The 16,407-nt window shown below is 48.7% G+C and overlaps 2 protein-coding genes across 7 annotated transcripts in view; both read left to right on the top strand.

Annotated features, from left to right (window-relative positions):
* LOC117903278 (homeobox protein cut) overlaps nt 1-16,407 on the top strand; it is a 90,203-nt gene that overhangs the window by 62,140 nt on the left and 11,656 nt on the right. For 3 of the 6 annotated variants that reach the window (XM_034815183.1, XM_034815180.1, XM_034815184.1), the window contains exons 6-7: nt 4,723-5,182; nt 5,282-10,301. In XM_034815183.1, coding sequence (XP_034671074.1) covers nt 4,723-5,182; nt 5,282-8,621 — 3,800 coding nt within the window. In that variant the 3' untranslated portion in view covers nt 8,622-10,301. Of the gene's footprint in view, nt 1-4,722; nt 5,183-5,281; nt 10,302-16,407 lie in introns of those variants that run through there. The other 3 variants (XM_034815182.1, XM_034815185.1, XM_034815186.1) reach the window with 3 other exon arrangements.
* Nucleotides 14,550-16,273, top strand: LOC117903280. Its single transcript, XM_034815194.1, has 2 exons — nt 14,550-15,498; nt 15,551-16,273. The coding sequence occupies exons 1-2, from the start codon at nt 14,590-14,592 to the stop codon at nt 16,232-16,234; spliced, it is 1,593 nt and encodes a 530-aa protein (XP_034671085.1). The 5' UTR covers nt 14,550-14,589; the 3' UTR covers nt 16,235-16,273.

Here is a 16,407-nt window from a genome sequence, read left to right as displayed (position 1 = left end):
GTGGCAGCACGGGAAGAGTGAGAGACAAAACAAAAGCATTCCAAACGCCAGAAGATGCCGGTCCGACTGCCTGCCTGCCTGCCACACATTTATTTGCGGCCGCTTCACAAATTATTTGTCACAAGCCATAAAGCGCGCTATGCATGAGTATATGCCTGTGTGTGTGTGTGTGTGTGTTACCAACACTCTCACGTGCTTCGAGAGAGAGAGATGGAGGAGACATAGGCATGCGATCTGGTCTGACTAAGTGACCAACGGGGCGTATCAATTCCTTTGCTTGTACGCGATATTTCGGCCTCATCTTGATTGTATTTTATTTGATTTGATTTTATTTATACACAAACACACTCACACGCCACGATGCGGCCATTAAAATTGTTCATTGAGTGGCATCGCATAAGTGTGGCGACTCATTGCGGCAGCAGGCAGACAGACAGACAGACAGACAGACACACAGGAGGAGCAGCGCTGAATGGGAGCGGATGGCCTGCGTGGGCAGACAAAACAATAAGCATAAACTAGCATAAAGCTCGCTCAACAATTTTCATAAATCTGCCGATCACCAAATAAGAATGCAGGGGAAATTCTTGAAAGCGCAAAGGATTGGATACCCTGGAATGCGTGGAACATTTCCATGATTTATCGAATGGAATATCAACACCAGATATTGCTGCAGCTGTAGCAGTGTGGGGGAAAAGAGTTCCAGGAGAATCTCTTTGGTTTATTTTAAAAACAAATCATCATACCCTCTCGCTCAATGGGTATTTTTCAGAGCAGCGGAAAATGGGTAACAAAATGATGTGAAATTTATTTTATTTTGAATTTCTTTGATATCTTTTGTGATGAACGAAATGGGGCAATCAGGCATATCACGGGAATGGGGCTGGGGCTGGGGCTGGGGCTTTGGCCGAGCAACTGTAGGGGCATCGAAGAGTAATGGCCTCCGATCGAGGAGTGCTAATTTGATGGGGTTGCCAGCAGCGGCAGCATGAAAAATAATATCTACCACAAGTCCCAGAATAAAAATATAAAATGTATACTAGAGGTACGACCCATACCCTCCCCCCCAGTAAATTAAAGGAAGGGGAAACTTTTGGGTTTTGCTACTGCCTGCCGCAAATTAATGTTGCACATGTCGTGTTCGTGTTGCCAGTTCTTTTTGCTTTTTGCTTCTTGATTTTTGTATATCTTATTTTGCATATAAGGCAGCTAATTACTTTGTAATGAACTTTGACAAGAGCCAAACACAGGAAGAGAAGCAGAAGGCAGGGACTGTGAGGTTGGGTTGGAAGGGGAGGCAGGGGAGTTGGAACAACAAAGCGAAATCATGACGAAAACAAATTAAAATGCAAGACAAAGTTGCTGCTGCTGCTGCACACACACACACACACACACTGGCCCGTTATTTCGACCCATACCCATTCCGGGCATTCCTAACACGCGTTCCAGCCATGCCGCTCGTTCCATCACCTGCTGTTGTCTCTCTCTCTGTTGCTCCTGTCCTTTCTGCTGCTCCTCTCTACGCTCTCTCCATCCCAGAGTTCTCTCATATTTTCTGCTTAATTGCAAGACAAACAATGTGTGAGGGAGAGCACAGGCAAAGAGTTGCTGTTGGAAGGTGAAACGTTTTCTTTTTTTGTGTCTGATAACAGGTGAGACTTCTGCAGTGCAGTGGCAGTGCCAGCCCCCGCCCAATCCTGTCGAAGCTCTTCAATTCTCCATGCTACGTTTGCCCTCCGCTCAGCCAGAATGAGCAAGAAGCTTCCAATTGAACCAAGTCCTGCTGCAGCGCGCCTTCCTTTTCTTCATGTGTTTTCTGTCCTCTCTTTTTTGTTTGTTTTAATTGACACTTTTGCTAATGCCAAGCAACAACAAATGGATAACTGACAAAGGGAAGGCAAAGGCAGGGGCACGACGAAAAGAAATACAAATGACTGGCATTTTAATTAGAAAATTTTTCTTGCAATTAATGCAAATTGCGTGCGTGTGCCAATTTCAATGTGCCGTTCAATTCCACCCAGTCCATTCCCTTCCCTCGCTGGCTGACTGACTGACTGAATATTGTGTGGTGGAAAAAGGGGGAACGTGGTGAACCCTTTCGGTGCGACGCGACGCGACGCGACATGTTGAAGTATGATTACATATTTGTGTGCTGGCAAATATTTATTGTATTAGAATAAAAAACAAACGAATCAGCCCCACATGGCAACACCCCCAGCCACAGCCACACCAGGAAAAACCCAAAGACGAGGAGGAGTATCTCCTGAAGCTGAAGCTGAAGCTGAAGCATCCAACCACTCATGTGTCTGGGCGGGCTTCTTCTTTGCCTCCTCTCTGATTTGTTGCATAAAAGGCAAATATTCATCAGGCAAATGGCTGGAGCGGGCTAGTGGCCGCCTGCCGAGATGGGTTAGGATAGATTGTCATATATAAAAATATACAAATACAAATACAAATACAAAAATATATCCACTCCACATGCACGGCTACACACGGAGGTAGACAAATATGATAGCTCATATCTGGCGTCCGGCACAAATCCGAAATCCCTTTGAATGACAATTTGGTCAACATGTTCCTCTCTAATAAATTACAAAAAAAACAAAACAAAACACAAAAAAGAATTGAGGATTGGGGAAGCACAAAATGTAAATTGCAGACAAAAAAAGTGGCCATCCATATCTATATCTATATATATTTATATATATATTTCTGTGGAGTAAAAAGTTGAATGATGGCCGCTGGAACCCAAAGCAAAAAAATAGACTGCAGGCAATGAATCGCTGAAGAAGGTTTGGGGCGGGCCAGCAGGCTGCTTTGTCTGCCACATGAGACGCTTAAATGATGGCAACATCACTTAAAGTCGCTGCCTAAAGTGCAGAGCTTTAATCTATGAACTCCAGGCCATATTCCATGCCCTCAGAGCGGATTGCCCATCGCCACAATCTTCCACTAAGACCGCTTAAGCTGTCTGTGTCTGTCCATAGCCAAAGCCACATCCATTTCCATTTCCATTTCCATTTCGCTCAATTTCTATTCTTTTATATCCTGTTGCAATCTGTGGAGTCTGTGGCCCGGATCTACTGCCATGGTCTGGGTCATTCCAGGTGTCATCAATGTCATCTTCGACTTTATAACACAAAAACACTTTGTAATCCCCAAATGAAGCGACGACAAGGAGTCCAATTCACATAAGGAAAAAATGCGCACAAAAATCATTTTTCCAATTTTTATTCGCCATCAAAAAATGGAAGGTGGACAACGAGTGGGAGTGGAGAAGGTAGCCAGGACTGGACTGGACTGGAGTGCTCCGATCTATTGTAGTTGGCCATTTTATCGCCTTTATCCATCTATCTGTGTGCCGGCCACTCCCACACTCTCTTCCACTCTGAATCTATGAATCTCTCGCTTCAATGGCTCTGTCCAGCAGGGGCTGTGGCTTTTCTTTTTGTTGTTCTGCCGCTGTGCCGGGGGTACATTTGTCATTCATGTGTTGATTTCCGTTTCCGCTTTTCCGTTTCGTGGCGATTCTTTGGCAGTTTTTTGTATTCAAGTGTTTGCTCCTTTGGGGCATCGATTATGCTTGGCAATTGTAAAGCGATTTTCAGTTATTTCATTTCGCACAGTCCACAGTCGACAGTCCACAGTCGACAGTCCACACATTTGTGCCCCATTTGAAGTGCCCTGAACGTGTGCGGCTGATTGATGTTTGTGCTGTGGCAGCCACAAAACATGCCGCAGGACATCACACAGGAAATTCTATGCTGGCTTGCGAATGCGAACCACTTGTGTGATTATTTTGCAATTTACCACTCGATTCTCTCTGCCTCTCGCTGTGTCACGTGAAAAAGCCAAAAAGCAAAACGCTTCTCCATTTCAATTCAATTTCTGCACAACAATTTTTTCAGTCTTTCGTGCATCGTTTTTTTGTTGCTTGTTGAAATATGTTGTACACATTTTCGTTTGCATCCTTTTGCTCTGCTCAATTGCAATTGAATTCATTCATTTATTCATTTCGTTTATTCAACTTGCTGCTCGCTGCGACCAAACTCCCGCTTCGATGAGCAAACTCCACTCAGAGGAGGAGGAGGAGCAGCAGCAGCAGCAGGAGGGGGAGCAGGAGGGGGAGGAGGGTTGCCAGGCGCGTGCCAAATTAGCGCAATGCTCTCCCCTGCATCGAACAACTATTTCAGAGTGTGGGGGGAGAGGCCACAGGGGCACAGGGAGCCGCAAGTATAAATTTTATTTGATTTTTTTCGTGGACCATTCATCGTTTTGGCGTTGGTTCTTGTTGCGGGAATATAATTGAGCAGCCCAGCCCAGCCACTCGCCTGCAATTTCTGTCAGTGTGTTGGGTTGGGGGGGAATTTCTCTCAGTGCTGGGGCAGGGGCCGGGGCCCTTTCAACTGCAGCGCCGCTTTATGGCCACAAATTCGCTTTGGCTTTTTGAACGCTTTATGGCTTAATTGGTTTTCGGTTTGGACTCCAAGTCGCAGGGCAGGAGTGGGGCTCTGAGTCCATGTCCTGTCACAGCCAATAGAGCGAACCTTCATAAATGAGCGGAGCGGAGCCCAGAGCCCAGAGCGGCGGCCACATAAACTTTACAACCTTTAATGGGATGTATATCCAGCCAGCCATCCAGCAGCCGCCTTTACGATCGCCCTCTCTAATCCGCCCACCCCCCTCTCTCTCTCTGTGCTCCTCCTTGGATGCTTCTTGCAGATTCGGGACTGCCACAGTATGCGGGACGTGGCTCGAGCGGCGGCGGCGGCGGCGATGACTCCATGTCGGAGGATCGCATCGCACACATCCTGAGCGAGGCCTCGTCGCTGATGAAGAGCACAGCCGCCCAGCAGCAGCGCGAGCAGCAGGATCAGCACAGCAACGAGGACAGCAAGTCGCCGCCACAGAGCTGCACATCGCCGTTCTTCAAGGTGGAGCAGCAGCTGAAGCAGCAGCAGCAGCAGCATCGCGACCAGCAGCACATGGCCTCCGAGCAGCGGGACGCCGTGGTGGCCGCCGCCCAGCAGCAGCACCAGCAGCACCAGCAGCAGCGGGAGCAGCGCGAACGGGAGCGCGAGCAGCAGCAGCGACTCCGCCACGAGGATCTGGCCCAGGACAAGATGGCACGACTCTACCAGGAGCTGATAGCCCGCACACCACGCGAGGCAGCCTTCCCCAGGTGAGTGCCGAACCCCGAGCCCCGAGCCCCTCAAGGGAGCAATCTCTGAACTGCCGCTGACATCTCTCCTCTCCTCTCTCCTCTCTCTCTCTCTTGCAGCTTTCTGCTGTCGCCATTCTTTGGTGGTGCCGCCGGCATGCCCGGCGCGGCCAATGCATTCCCAGTTCCCGACGAGAACATGCGCCACGCCTTCGAGCGGGAGATCGCCAAGCTGCAGCAGCAGCACCAGCAGCAGCAGCAGCAGCAGGCGGCCCAGGCGCAGGCCCAGGCCCAGGTCCAGGCCGTGTCCGGCTTCCCCAACTTCTCCAGCCTGATGGCGCTGCAGCAGCAGGTGCTCAATGGCGCCCAGGATCTCTCGCTGGCCGCCGTCAAGGACATCAAGCTGAACGGACAGCGCGGCTCGCTGGAGCACAGCAGCAGCAGCTCCAAGGACGGCGACCGCGACGATCCGCGCGACTATCCGCAGTCGCTGCATGGCCGCAAGTCCGACACACCGGCCCCACCCGCGCCCCCAGCTCCGCCCGCGGGCAGTGCCGGCAGTGTGCCCGGCTCGGCCAACAGCCTCTCGAGCGTCCGCGATGGCGGCGTGGGCGCCGGCGCCGGCGCCGGCTCCGTTGGGGCCGGCAGTCATGCCAGCAACTCGGCCGCACCCAGTCCGCTGAGCAACTCCATCCTGCCGCCGGCGCTGAGCAGCCAGGGCGAGGAGTTCGCGGCCACCGCCAGCCCACTGCAGCGCATGGCATCCATCACGAACTCGCTGATCACACAGCCGCCGGTGACGCCGCACCACAGCACACCGCAGCGGCCCACCAAGGCCGTCCTGCCGCCCATCACGCAGCAGCAGTTCGACATGTTCAACAACCTCAACACGGAGGACATTGTGCGCCGCGTGAAGGAGGCTCTGTCCCAGTACAGCATCTCGCAGCGGCTGTTCGGCGAGTCGGTGCTGGGCCTGTCGCAGGGCTCCGTGTCCGATCTGCTGGCACGGCCCAAGCCCTGGCACATGCTCACCCAAAAGGGGCGCGAGCCCTTCATACGCATGAAGATGTTCCTCGAGGACGAGAACGCGGTGCACAAGCTGGTGGCCAGCCAGTACAAGATTGCGCCCGAGAAGCTCATGCGCACCGGCAGCTACTCCGGCAGCCCCCAGATGCCGCAGGGCCTGGCCAGCAAGATGCAGGCCGCCGCCCTGCCCATGCAGAAGATGATGAACGAGCTGAAGCTGCAGGAGCCCGCACAGGCGCAGCACATCATGCAGCAGATGCAGGCGGTGGCCATGTCCGCGGCCATGCAGCAGCAGCAGCAGCAGGCAGCCGCCGCCGCCGCCGCAGCCGTGGCCGCACAGCAGCAGCAGCAGCAGCAGCAGAGCCAGCACCAGCACCCCCATCAGCATCCACATCCGCATCCGCACACGCACCAGCAGCATCAGCAGCACCAGCAGGCAGCCGCAGCCGCCCAGGCAGCCGCCGCGCTCCACCATCAGAACATGCTGCTCACATCGCCGGGCCTGCCGCCGCAGCATGCCATCAGTCTGCCGGCCTCGGGCGGCGGCGCCGGCTCCTCTGTGGTCTCGCAGCCTGGCGGCCAGGGCAGCGCCGGCGGACCCTCGGGGCCACCGTCGGGTGGCGAGAAGAAGCCCATGCTGATGCCGGTGCACGGCGGGGCACATGCGCCCAATGCGATGCGCAGCCTGCACCAGCACATGTCGCCCACCGTGTACGAGATGGCGGCACTCACGCAGGACCTGGACACGCACGACATCACCACGAAGATCAAGGAGGCGCTGCTGGCGAACAACATTGGCCAGAAGATCTTTGGGGAGGCGGTGCTGGGCCTGTCGCAGGGCTCCGTGTCGGAGCTGCTGAGCAAACCGAAGCCCTGGCACATGCTCTCGATCAAGGGCCGGGAGCCGTTCATCCGCATGCAGCTGTGGCTGAGCGACGCCAACAATGTGGAGCGGCTGCAGCTGCTCAAGAACGAGCGGCGGGAGGCGAGCAAGCGGCGCCGCAGCACCGGACCCAACCAGCAGGACAACAGCAGCGACACCTCCAGCAACGACACCAACGACTTCTACACCAGCAGCCCCGGACCCGGCTCCGTGGGCTCCGTGGGCGGTGCGCCGCCCAGCAAGAAGCAGCGCGTCCTCTTCTCCGAGGAGCAGAAGGAGGCCCTGCGGCTGGCATTCGCCCTCGATCCGTATCCCAATGTGGGCACCATCGAGTTCCTGGCCAACGAGCTCAGCCTGGCCACGCGCACCATCACCAACTGGTTCCACAACCATCGCATGCGGCTCAAGCAGCAGGTGCCGCACGGCCAGCCCGGCCAGGACAATCCCATACCGAGTCGCGAGAACACCAATGCGACGCCCTTCGACCCCGTCCAGTTCCGCATCCTGCTGCAGCAGCGACTCGTCGAGCTGCACAAGGAGCGCATGGGCTTGGGCGGTGCGCCCATACCCTACCCACCGTACTTCGCGGCGGCCGCCCTGCTCGGCCGCAGCCTGGCGGGCATACCGGGCGCGGCGGCCGCTGCTGGCGCTGCTGCTGCTGCGGCGGCTGTGGGTGCGGCCGGCGTCGGTGTGGGGGACGAGCTGCAGCTGCAGGCCCTCAATCAGGCGTTCAAGGAGCAGATGAGCGGCCTGGATCTGTCCATGCCGACGCTGAAGCGCGAGCGCAGCGATGACTATCAGGACGACCTCGAGATGGACGCCAGTGGCCACAACATGAGCGACAACGAGTCGCTCGAGGGCCAGGAGGCGGAGGACAAGGCCGTCTCCGAGTACGAGAAGGTCCTGCAAAAGTCCGCCCTCGCCTCGGCGGCTGCCGCCTACATGAGCAACGCCGTGCGCAGCTCCCGCCGCAAGCCGGCGGCGCCCCAGTGGGTGAATCCCGCTGGCACCACCACACCCAATGCGGGCCTGGCAGCCGCAGCCGTGGCAGCGGCCGCAGCGGCCGCCGCTGTGGCGGCCCAGGCCGGCGCGGGCAGCGACAGTGAGCGCATCATCAACGGTGTCTGCGTGATGCAGCAGGGCTCCTCCGACTATGGCCGGGACGATGCTGACGGCAAGTCCGTGGAGGCTGGCGGCAATGACTCGGAGCATGAGCACGCCCAGCTGGAGATTGACCAGCGGTTCATGGAGCCCGAGGTGCGCATCAAGCAGGAGGAGGACGACGACGAGGAGGAGGACCAGCAGCAGCAGCAGCTGGATGGCGGCCTCGATTGCGAGGCGAGCGAGGCGGAGAAGAAGCTGAAGGTGATCAACGAGGAGAAGCTGCGTCTGGTGCGCGTCAGTCGCCTGAGCACCGGCCAGGGTGTCGTCGACTCTGAGGAGTCAGCAGCGAGCTGTGTCGCCGCCGCAGTGGCCGGTGGCAGCGGGACAGTGGCAGCCGCCGCCCAGGCGGTAACCAGTGCCGCGCCAGCCGCTGCGTGGAACTACTAGGACAGTGCAATGATCAACGATGGAGCAGATGGAGTTCGAGATGGAGTTCGAGATGGAGACGACCGTTTACTTGTGATTAAGTTTGGATGTTTAGACCTAGACGTAGACCTAGACCCAGGACTCGCCTCGAGCGGGCTAGATATACATAAATATCGGATACATAAATAGCACCTAGAACGTAGAGAACTCTATAAACATAAACATATATTTTTTTTTGTTTTTTTTAATCATATTTACGTACAATATAAAATACGATACGGATACAATACCCATGGGAGTTAGGATAGCAGCGTAGCCTTAGGTGTCTGGCTTTTGCCCGGAGTTGTAATAATTGTAGCTAAAAGTTTAGAGACGCTATGCGAGGAGCGCAAAAGTATTAAAATCACCCATGAAGTCCCATAAGGCCCCTCCCCCCAACTACCCCAAAACAAAGCAAAGCAAAACAAACGAATAAGATAACAGGAGAGGAAGAAGGCCCCCACTGACTTGCCCAAGAACTTTAACCAAAAGCCAAGATCCAATGATAGCGAAAGAGATCTTGCAAAGATTTTTTTTGATTTGTTTCTACTTGAAGACTGTAAGCGAAGGCGGTAGGACGGATGGATGGATAACTGCGTACATAAGTATATGCAGATATGTCCATGCATCACTTTGTGTTTGTCGATCTATTATTACCACAATTACGATTATGATTACACGATTATGATAATGATAATGATAATGAATATGAATAATGATAGGGCACTAGGGCTCTATGCACCTTGTTCAATGGTTGGAGTGTAAATACGGACTAAGACGAACCCTGGAGATGCCGCTCTGTACATAGGACTCCTCGCGAGGCATGATCTTTCCTTCGTTACTTCGTTCTTCCTTCGTACTCCAGCAGATCTTCCCCTCAGTCCCCCGACTTGTTAAACTATCTTTTGATCTCAAGCAAAACACACACACAAAACGAACGGAGAAACGACAAACGAGAAACGAGAAACGAGAAGCAATTAAGAAACGAAAACCCAAAGTAAAAGATAGTTGAAGGCAAGCAACATTGCAGCGAGGAAAATGTTTTCGCCCTTTACCCTTTACCCTTTTTTTTTAACATATTTTTTTCTCTTTTATATATAAATAAATATTTGTTGAATAAAAGTTCAGTGAGCGGAAGGGAAGCGAAATGTGAGGAAGGGTTTAAAAGTTGAGAGGAGAAAAGTGAAAAACGTAAAATATATAACAATAAATTTTGTAAATTTTGAATTTACATAAAAAATCAAACACACACATACACACATACACACACACACCCCCACACCAACACACACAATGATAAAAAATTGAATAATTCATAATTATAGCAAAAGTAAAACCGCAAAATGCACTAAATTATTATTTATAATCTACTTACTCTATAAATAATTATGCATAAATACATACATACGCATATACACACACACACATACATATATGAGTATATGCAACAACAAAAAGCGTATGCGTAGAGGGAGAGGGAGAGTCGAGGAGGAGTTTATCAACGTGTAGCCTAACGGTAATTTAAATTCGCATTAAACCCTAGCATAAATACCAACAATTTCTTCTGTGACACTCAACTATTTCGAGATGGAAGCGTAAGCAAACACAAACACAAACACACTTTAAAACACAAACCGCATATCGTACTAAAGAAATTATATACAAAAAAAAGAAAGTAAAAGCAAAAGCAAACAAAAAAACAAAAACAAACAAAAAGAAACATAAAAACCCTAATGTAAGAGAGCCAATTTTTTTTTTGCCTAGCGCCTAAGTTTACAAAGTAATCGTACAATTAAACAAATTTCAAAAATAAAAACCAAAAGCAAGAAAAAACCGCAAAAAAAAAATCAATCTGTTTTCCTAAAACGAACAACAACCAGAAAAAAAAACCAAACAATTTTTAAGGAATATTTAATGCAACCTTTTTTTTCCTAGGCTAAATATTTAAGCATGAAAACAAATTTCTCAAAACCAAAAAGAAAATATACATAAATAAAAGCAAACCAGCAAAAACTAACTAAATTAAAAACTACACAAAAATAAAAAAACATTTTTGCATAGGCCCGAAATTTGCCGCGTTATTATTATTATTATTATTATTATTACATACATATATATGAGAAGTAAAAGCAGTGGTTGACGAAGAGGAGGCGAAGAGGGAGGAGAAAAAAAATACCAACATATACCAAACACATTTCAAATACCTAAAACAAAAATACAATTTGCGTCTTCAAACAAAATTTATTCAAGAATAAAACAAAAACGAAAACGAAAACAAAAAAACGTAAAGCAAAAATATTAAGCCAATATTTAAAAAATATGCAAAAGACAAACAGCAAATGTGTCAGCGAATCTGTTGAGATCTTCTTGAATTTACAAGTATATATATATATATATATATGTATATGTATATATTATATGTATATATAGTTTTTCCAATCGACATTTCCTTTCCTCCTGTTTGTGTTTAAGTTAACGTGTTAAATACTTTGCATTTTCGTACGCTTTAGCTAATGGATAAATTAAACCTAATATGGATATGATAAACGATATTTAAAGAACGTAAACATATATATAAAATATATATACACAAAACAATGGGGGACAATGATGGTGGGGACCGGGACAGGGACACCTGAGAAGACCCCACCCAACCCCATGGGAAACCCACACGACACGATGAAATTGTTCGCAACTTTTAGTTTTAATTATTTCGTAATACACACCATTTTTTTGTCTTTGTATTTTTATTATTATTATTATTGTAATTATTATACGGTATATATATATATATATGATATATCTGATATATATATATATAGAGGAAGGATCGCAGAGAAGGAAGAAAAAACAAAAGCAAACAACATACCAATAATACATGAACATGAACGAAACTTTATCAAATAAAAATGTTTTATTAAACGAAAAAAAAACCCATCGAGAATCCTTTTTTTATTTTCCACAAATTTGTTCCACAAGAAAAACCAAAGCAAAAACAAAAACAAAAACCAACGAAAAGTATTCCCTTGCTCCGAGTCCAAAAGGCCTTTTGATTTCATTTAGCAAATCGGATGCCGCTGAGGAACGAAAGTACTCGCAATCTCTTATAAATGTCGTATCCCTTCCTGACCCCGCCCACAGCCCACCCACACACACACACACACACACACATGCACTCAGATGTTGGCTCGCGTGTAGCATACTTTGGGGGAGCTGGAAATATGAGATCCCCAATGCCATGCCAGCCATGCGGGGCATATGCAGCATTTTTATACACACAACATTATATATAGTCACATTTATATACACACAATATGCGGTGCTAGCCAAGTAAATTAAAGCAAACGAAAGAATACTTCAAATAGAGCAACAACAACAAATATATTGAAGCAAGCACACAGATTATACAGATACAGATACAGATACAGATATATAGTCTATATGCATACATACATACATACATATATATAGTGACGTAGGCAGATGAAATTTTTTGCATAGATCCGTAGATCCTTAGGCAGGCGGAGCACAGAAGGGGGAGAAACATACGTAATTAATTGTAAACTCGATCAAGAAAAGAAGCGAAACGAAAGAAGGTGGACACACATTTGATTAAATCAAAACTCGAGCTGTAAATATGAAACACAACATGAATTATGAAATGGCATATGCGCAGAGATCTTAGTAATTATTGAAATTATGAAAAATATCCTTCCAACTTAAGCACACCAGAACAAGAGCAAGGCGCAGGAGCGAATATACTCAACACTTTTATACACTCCAAGATGAAAGGCAGTTTTTTTGAAGCTCAACTTTGGTAGAAAGTTCTGCACACATCTACATATGAACGGATATGGATATGGATATGAATATGATTATGAATATGAATGAATTTAAGCCCATGGTGATATACACACACACAAACACACCCACACACACACACACACACATATAAAAGTAAAAAAATACAGATATGGTTATACAATTTTTAAACAATGCCAAGTATCCCTTGCTGCCCCACTCGTTCCAGCCCGCGTTTAGCCCCTGTAGCTGTACATATTGACAAAAAGAGAAAAAAGCAGTAAAAAGCGAGAAACCTAAGAGTAAAATAATACAAGAAAAACAAGAACAGAACAGAAACACAAACCAGACCATATCAATATTATGTTTAATAATATGTACGACTAATATGCGAGTTATTTTAGCAGACAAGAAGCAAACCGAAGTGCAGAAGAGAAGCAGAACCCAGCCCAAGGGTTGGGGGCACCATGTCTTGATTATAATCAGATACAGTTAACCAACAGATATAGGATATACATATACAGATATAAAGATAGTTGAAAGATGATGCGAATGAGCAGAAAAACCGTAGTTAACACACACACACACACACACCAAGCGATTCTCCGACAGCCGGCAAAACCCCTCAGTTTTCCACCAACAATGATAACGATCTTAACGAGAACCAGCACCGTTTTTCAGTTTGAAATCCGCCCAAACAAAACAAACCAAAAACAAAACAAAAGCGAAAGAGAAAGAGAAAGAGAAAGAGCAATACAAAATGATGGTGAGAGAAGGGAAATGAACAACAATTAAGATTCTTAAGCAAATTAGCAAAATGTGCACAAAAAACGAAAGAGAAAGGGAAAACATAAGAAACACAATTAAAACAACAACAAAAAGCAGCAAAAATATCAAAAATATACATATAAACGAAATTAAATGCAAGAAAAACCCATAAATAGAATATATATATTATATATATATGTAACAAATAGATACTAAAGTTAAGCACATACAATTTTTGGCAAAACCTTGCAACCATTTTCTAAGATCTAAGCAAATCCAACACGAAAATTAGCCCCCAAGTAAGCATAAATGAAACATGCACACCCCGAGACACACACACACACACACACACACACACACACACACAGTCACATTTTTTTGTAGCATTTCTTGTATAAATGCACACGACATTGAGCATTGAATAAATAAATGGCATATTTTTTTTTAAACCTAAGCTAAATCGTAATTGTTCTTTGATTTGAATCATTGAAATTATGGATCCGCCGTGTACTTCCGGCAACGAGCATTTTGCTAATAAAATCAAATGAAAACCGAAACTGACACTGCTGCAAGAAAACAAAAACCACAACAACAACAACACCAATTATCAAACAACAACAACAACAAATTATATTAAACAAAAGTGGCAAACGATGAAAACGATGATGATGATGATGATGATGATGATGAAGAGGCGCACGAAATAATGCAAATATAAATAATAATAATAATATGATTAATAAATTAGTTTATATAGCATGTAAAACTGAACAGAGAAATCAAATTCAATAAAGACGAATCTACTGTATTCCAATCAGATGGCTGGTTGTAGAAGTAATGAATTATCCGGGGGAGCTGGAACTGAAGCTGGGAAATAGCAGAGCAATGCTCAAAATATAATTATGGTAGCCAGATTTATGGTTAAAAAGATAAATAAGCCAACAATCAAACCAATAGGCCATTAGCCATAAAAAAGCGCATCTACATCGATGGGCAATTTACGGCGTAGAATATAATTTATAGTTACATACGTGCAGAGTTGTAAACCATGAGTTGCAACACACAGCTGCGCCACCTGGTGAGCCAATCGTGCACCATGCAACGCAGCGCGTAGCTCACGTTTTTTTGTCGCTAGCCGGCTGCTCGTAGTTCACTGGTTTTCCGCCAGTTGGCGCTTTACTAGAAATTACGTGACATTTCTTATTTCGACCTAGCAGGCTCCCATTCAAAATTCCCCTTGTCCCAGATTCGTTTCGGTATTTCCCTTCAGTCTTTCGATATCGATTTAGTCTCACGGCATTTACACAAAATTGTTATCAAAATTTCTTAATGAAAATTTAAATCTTTGGTTCCTGCACTCTGACATCCCCTCGGCACCGCAATGAGCAACGGCAGCAACGGGAGCAACGTGCTGCCACCGAACGGAGATGGCGATCACGAGGAGTCGTCCCCCTGGCTGGCCATAATGGACACGGAGGCGATCGAGGACAACTTCACGGAGCACTATGGCGCTGAGGATGTACGCGAAGAGCTGCGCCAGATAATGGCGCGCCAGAATGCCGATGGACTGCTGAGCGGCTGGCAGCCTCTGGCGCCGGCTGAGAACCATTCACTGTCGGACACTGGGTCCTTGCTGACGCTCAACCCGTCGCCGGCCAGCACCAACATTGCCGAACAGTACGGACGACAGGATCGTGATCACTTGCGCAGCAACTTGAGGTTGGACTTAAGTCGATCCCATCATCTCCGGAACATTGACTCGATTCCCTACCTGCTGGAACGGCCGCCCTTGCCCTCACATTTGCGTGGATTAATCAAGGCGCCCGATGCCAGCGCCAGGGCCAGCGCCAGCGCCAGGCGGGCAGCTAAGAGATCGCCTCGCCACTTGGGCCTAATGGGCAAACTGAACAAGGTGCGGCTGCTGGGCGAGCTGGTGGAGGTGGTGGAGTCCGTGCAGGGAGAGGAGGAGTTCTGTGAGCAGCTCCAGCACCGACTAATGGAGTTCCGGCGCACGGGCTTCCGCGACATGGAGCCGCTGATGTTTGGCAGCGAAGACCAGGCCGAATTGGTGGGACAGCCGCTGGAGCGAGTTCGCTTTGCCGAGGCCATTGCCTATCTGGATCAGAATATGCGCCTGGACAGGGATCTCTATCAGCTGGCCGAAGAGTCCCTCAAGCGATTCAAGTCGCAGCGGGCTGTGCTGTACACGCGGGCCACTGAGGCACAGAATAAGTTCTACGACCTGCTCGATCAGCTCGTCGAGGGCGAGAACTGCAGCGACATGAATGTTGTAAGTAGACAACACATCAGTTTCCCCCTAGCTACTGAAGCACCTCCCGCAGTTGGTGCGCAGCGAGTTGCACGAGTTGTCTGGGGCACGCAAATGCCTGCGCCGAGTCGTCAACCAGATGATTAGGCACCCCCTCACGGAGAGAACGTACAGCGAGACAATGCGCCTGATCAAGTGCTTGGTGGCCAAGCTGTGCGTCCTCATGCCGTTCCACATACCGTGCACCGTCCACTGGGGACTGATCCGCAACGAGGAGCTGACCCAACTGGCCAGCTCGCTGAGCGAGGAGCTGGCGTGCCTGCAGCTGGAGCTCTTTCGCCAGCGGGAGCAGCTCTGTCTCGAGCGCAGAATGGCGCAGGAGCGCACCAGCGGCCATCTGCTGGAGCTTCGCGTTGGCAACGCCAAAGCTTCGGATGAGGAGATCTCCGACCGGTCCGACCGGTCCGACCGTCAGACCATTATCGAGATGCTGGCAGCTCGGCCACAGCAGTTCTCCGACTCGGGCTACGGCTCAGACAGAGACTCCGACAGCAGCTCCACCACGGACCAGTGGCGCGGCAGCGACCAGCGTTCGGTGCAGCAGAGTGCGGACGAGACGGCGACTCGCCGGCGGAATTTCGCGGCGGCCATGAGGCGCTACAAGGACGTCCAACGGCGGCGGGCCGAGCTGGGACTGCCCAGCTTCGAAGCGGAATTGGAAGAGCTGTCCGCCAGTCAGCAGCCTTGTAGTTTATGAAGAGATCAATTCTACTACTAGAGCTGCCAGAGGGTTTCAAAATTCCCAGTATTTTGTGATTATAAAATTAAAAAACAAAACACAAGCCGCTTTCCCACTTGCATATCCAATTGTTGAGTTGATGTCAGGTGCCAGGAGAATCTCCTCGAGCAGCATTAGACAAAGGAACTGAT

This window comes from Drosophila subobscura, chromosome A, assembly GCF_008121235.1.
Source record: "Drosophila subobscura isolate 14011-0131.10 chromosome A, UCBerk_Dsub_1.0, whole genome shotgun sequence".
In the NCBI taxonomy this organism is placed as follows: domain Eukaryota; kingdom Metazoa; phylum Arthropoda; class Insecta; order Diptera; family Drosophilidae; genus Drosophila; species Drosophila subobscura.
This window is presented reverse-complemented; position numbering and strand designations above follow the sequence as displayed.

What these genes read in the sequence shown, in the direction of transcription:
- LOC117903280 (XM_034815194.1), top strand. Translation starts at nt 14,590, where the DNA reads ATGAGCAACGGCAGCAACGGGAGCAACGTGCTGCCACCGAACGGAGAT. An exon ending in ACTGCAGCGACATGAATGTT is followed by an intron (nt 15,499 to 15,550) that starts GTAAGTAGACAA and finishes CACCTCCCGCAG; the next exon opens with TTGGTGCGCAGCGAGTTGCA.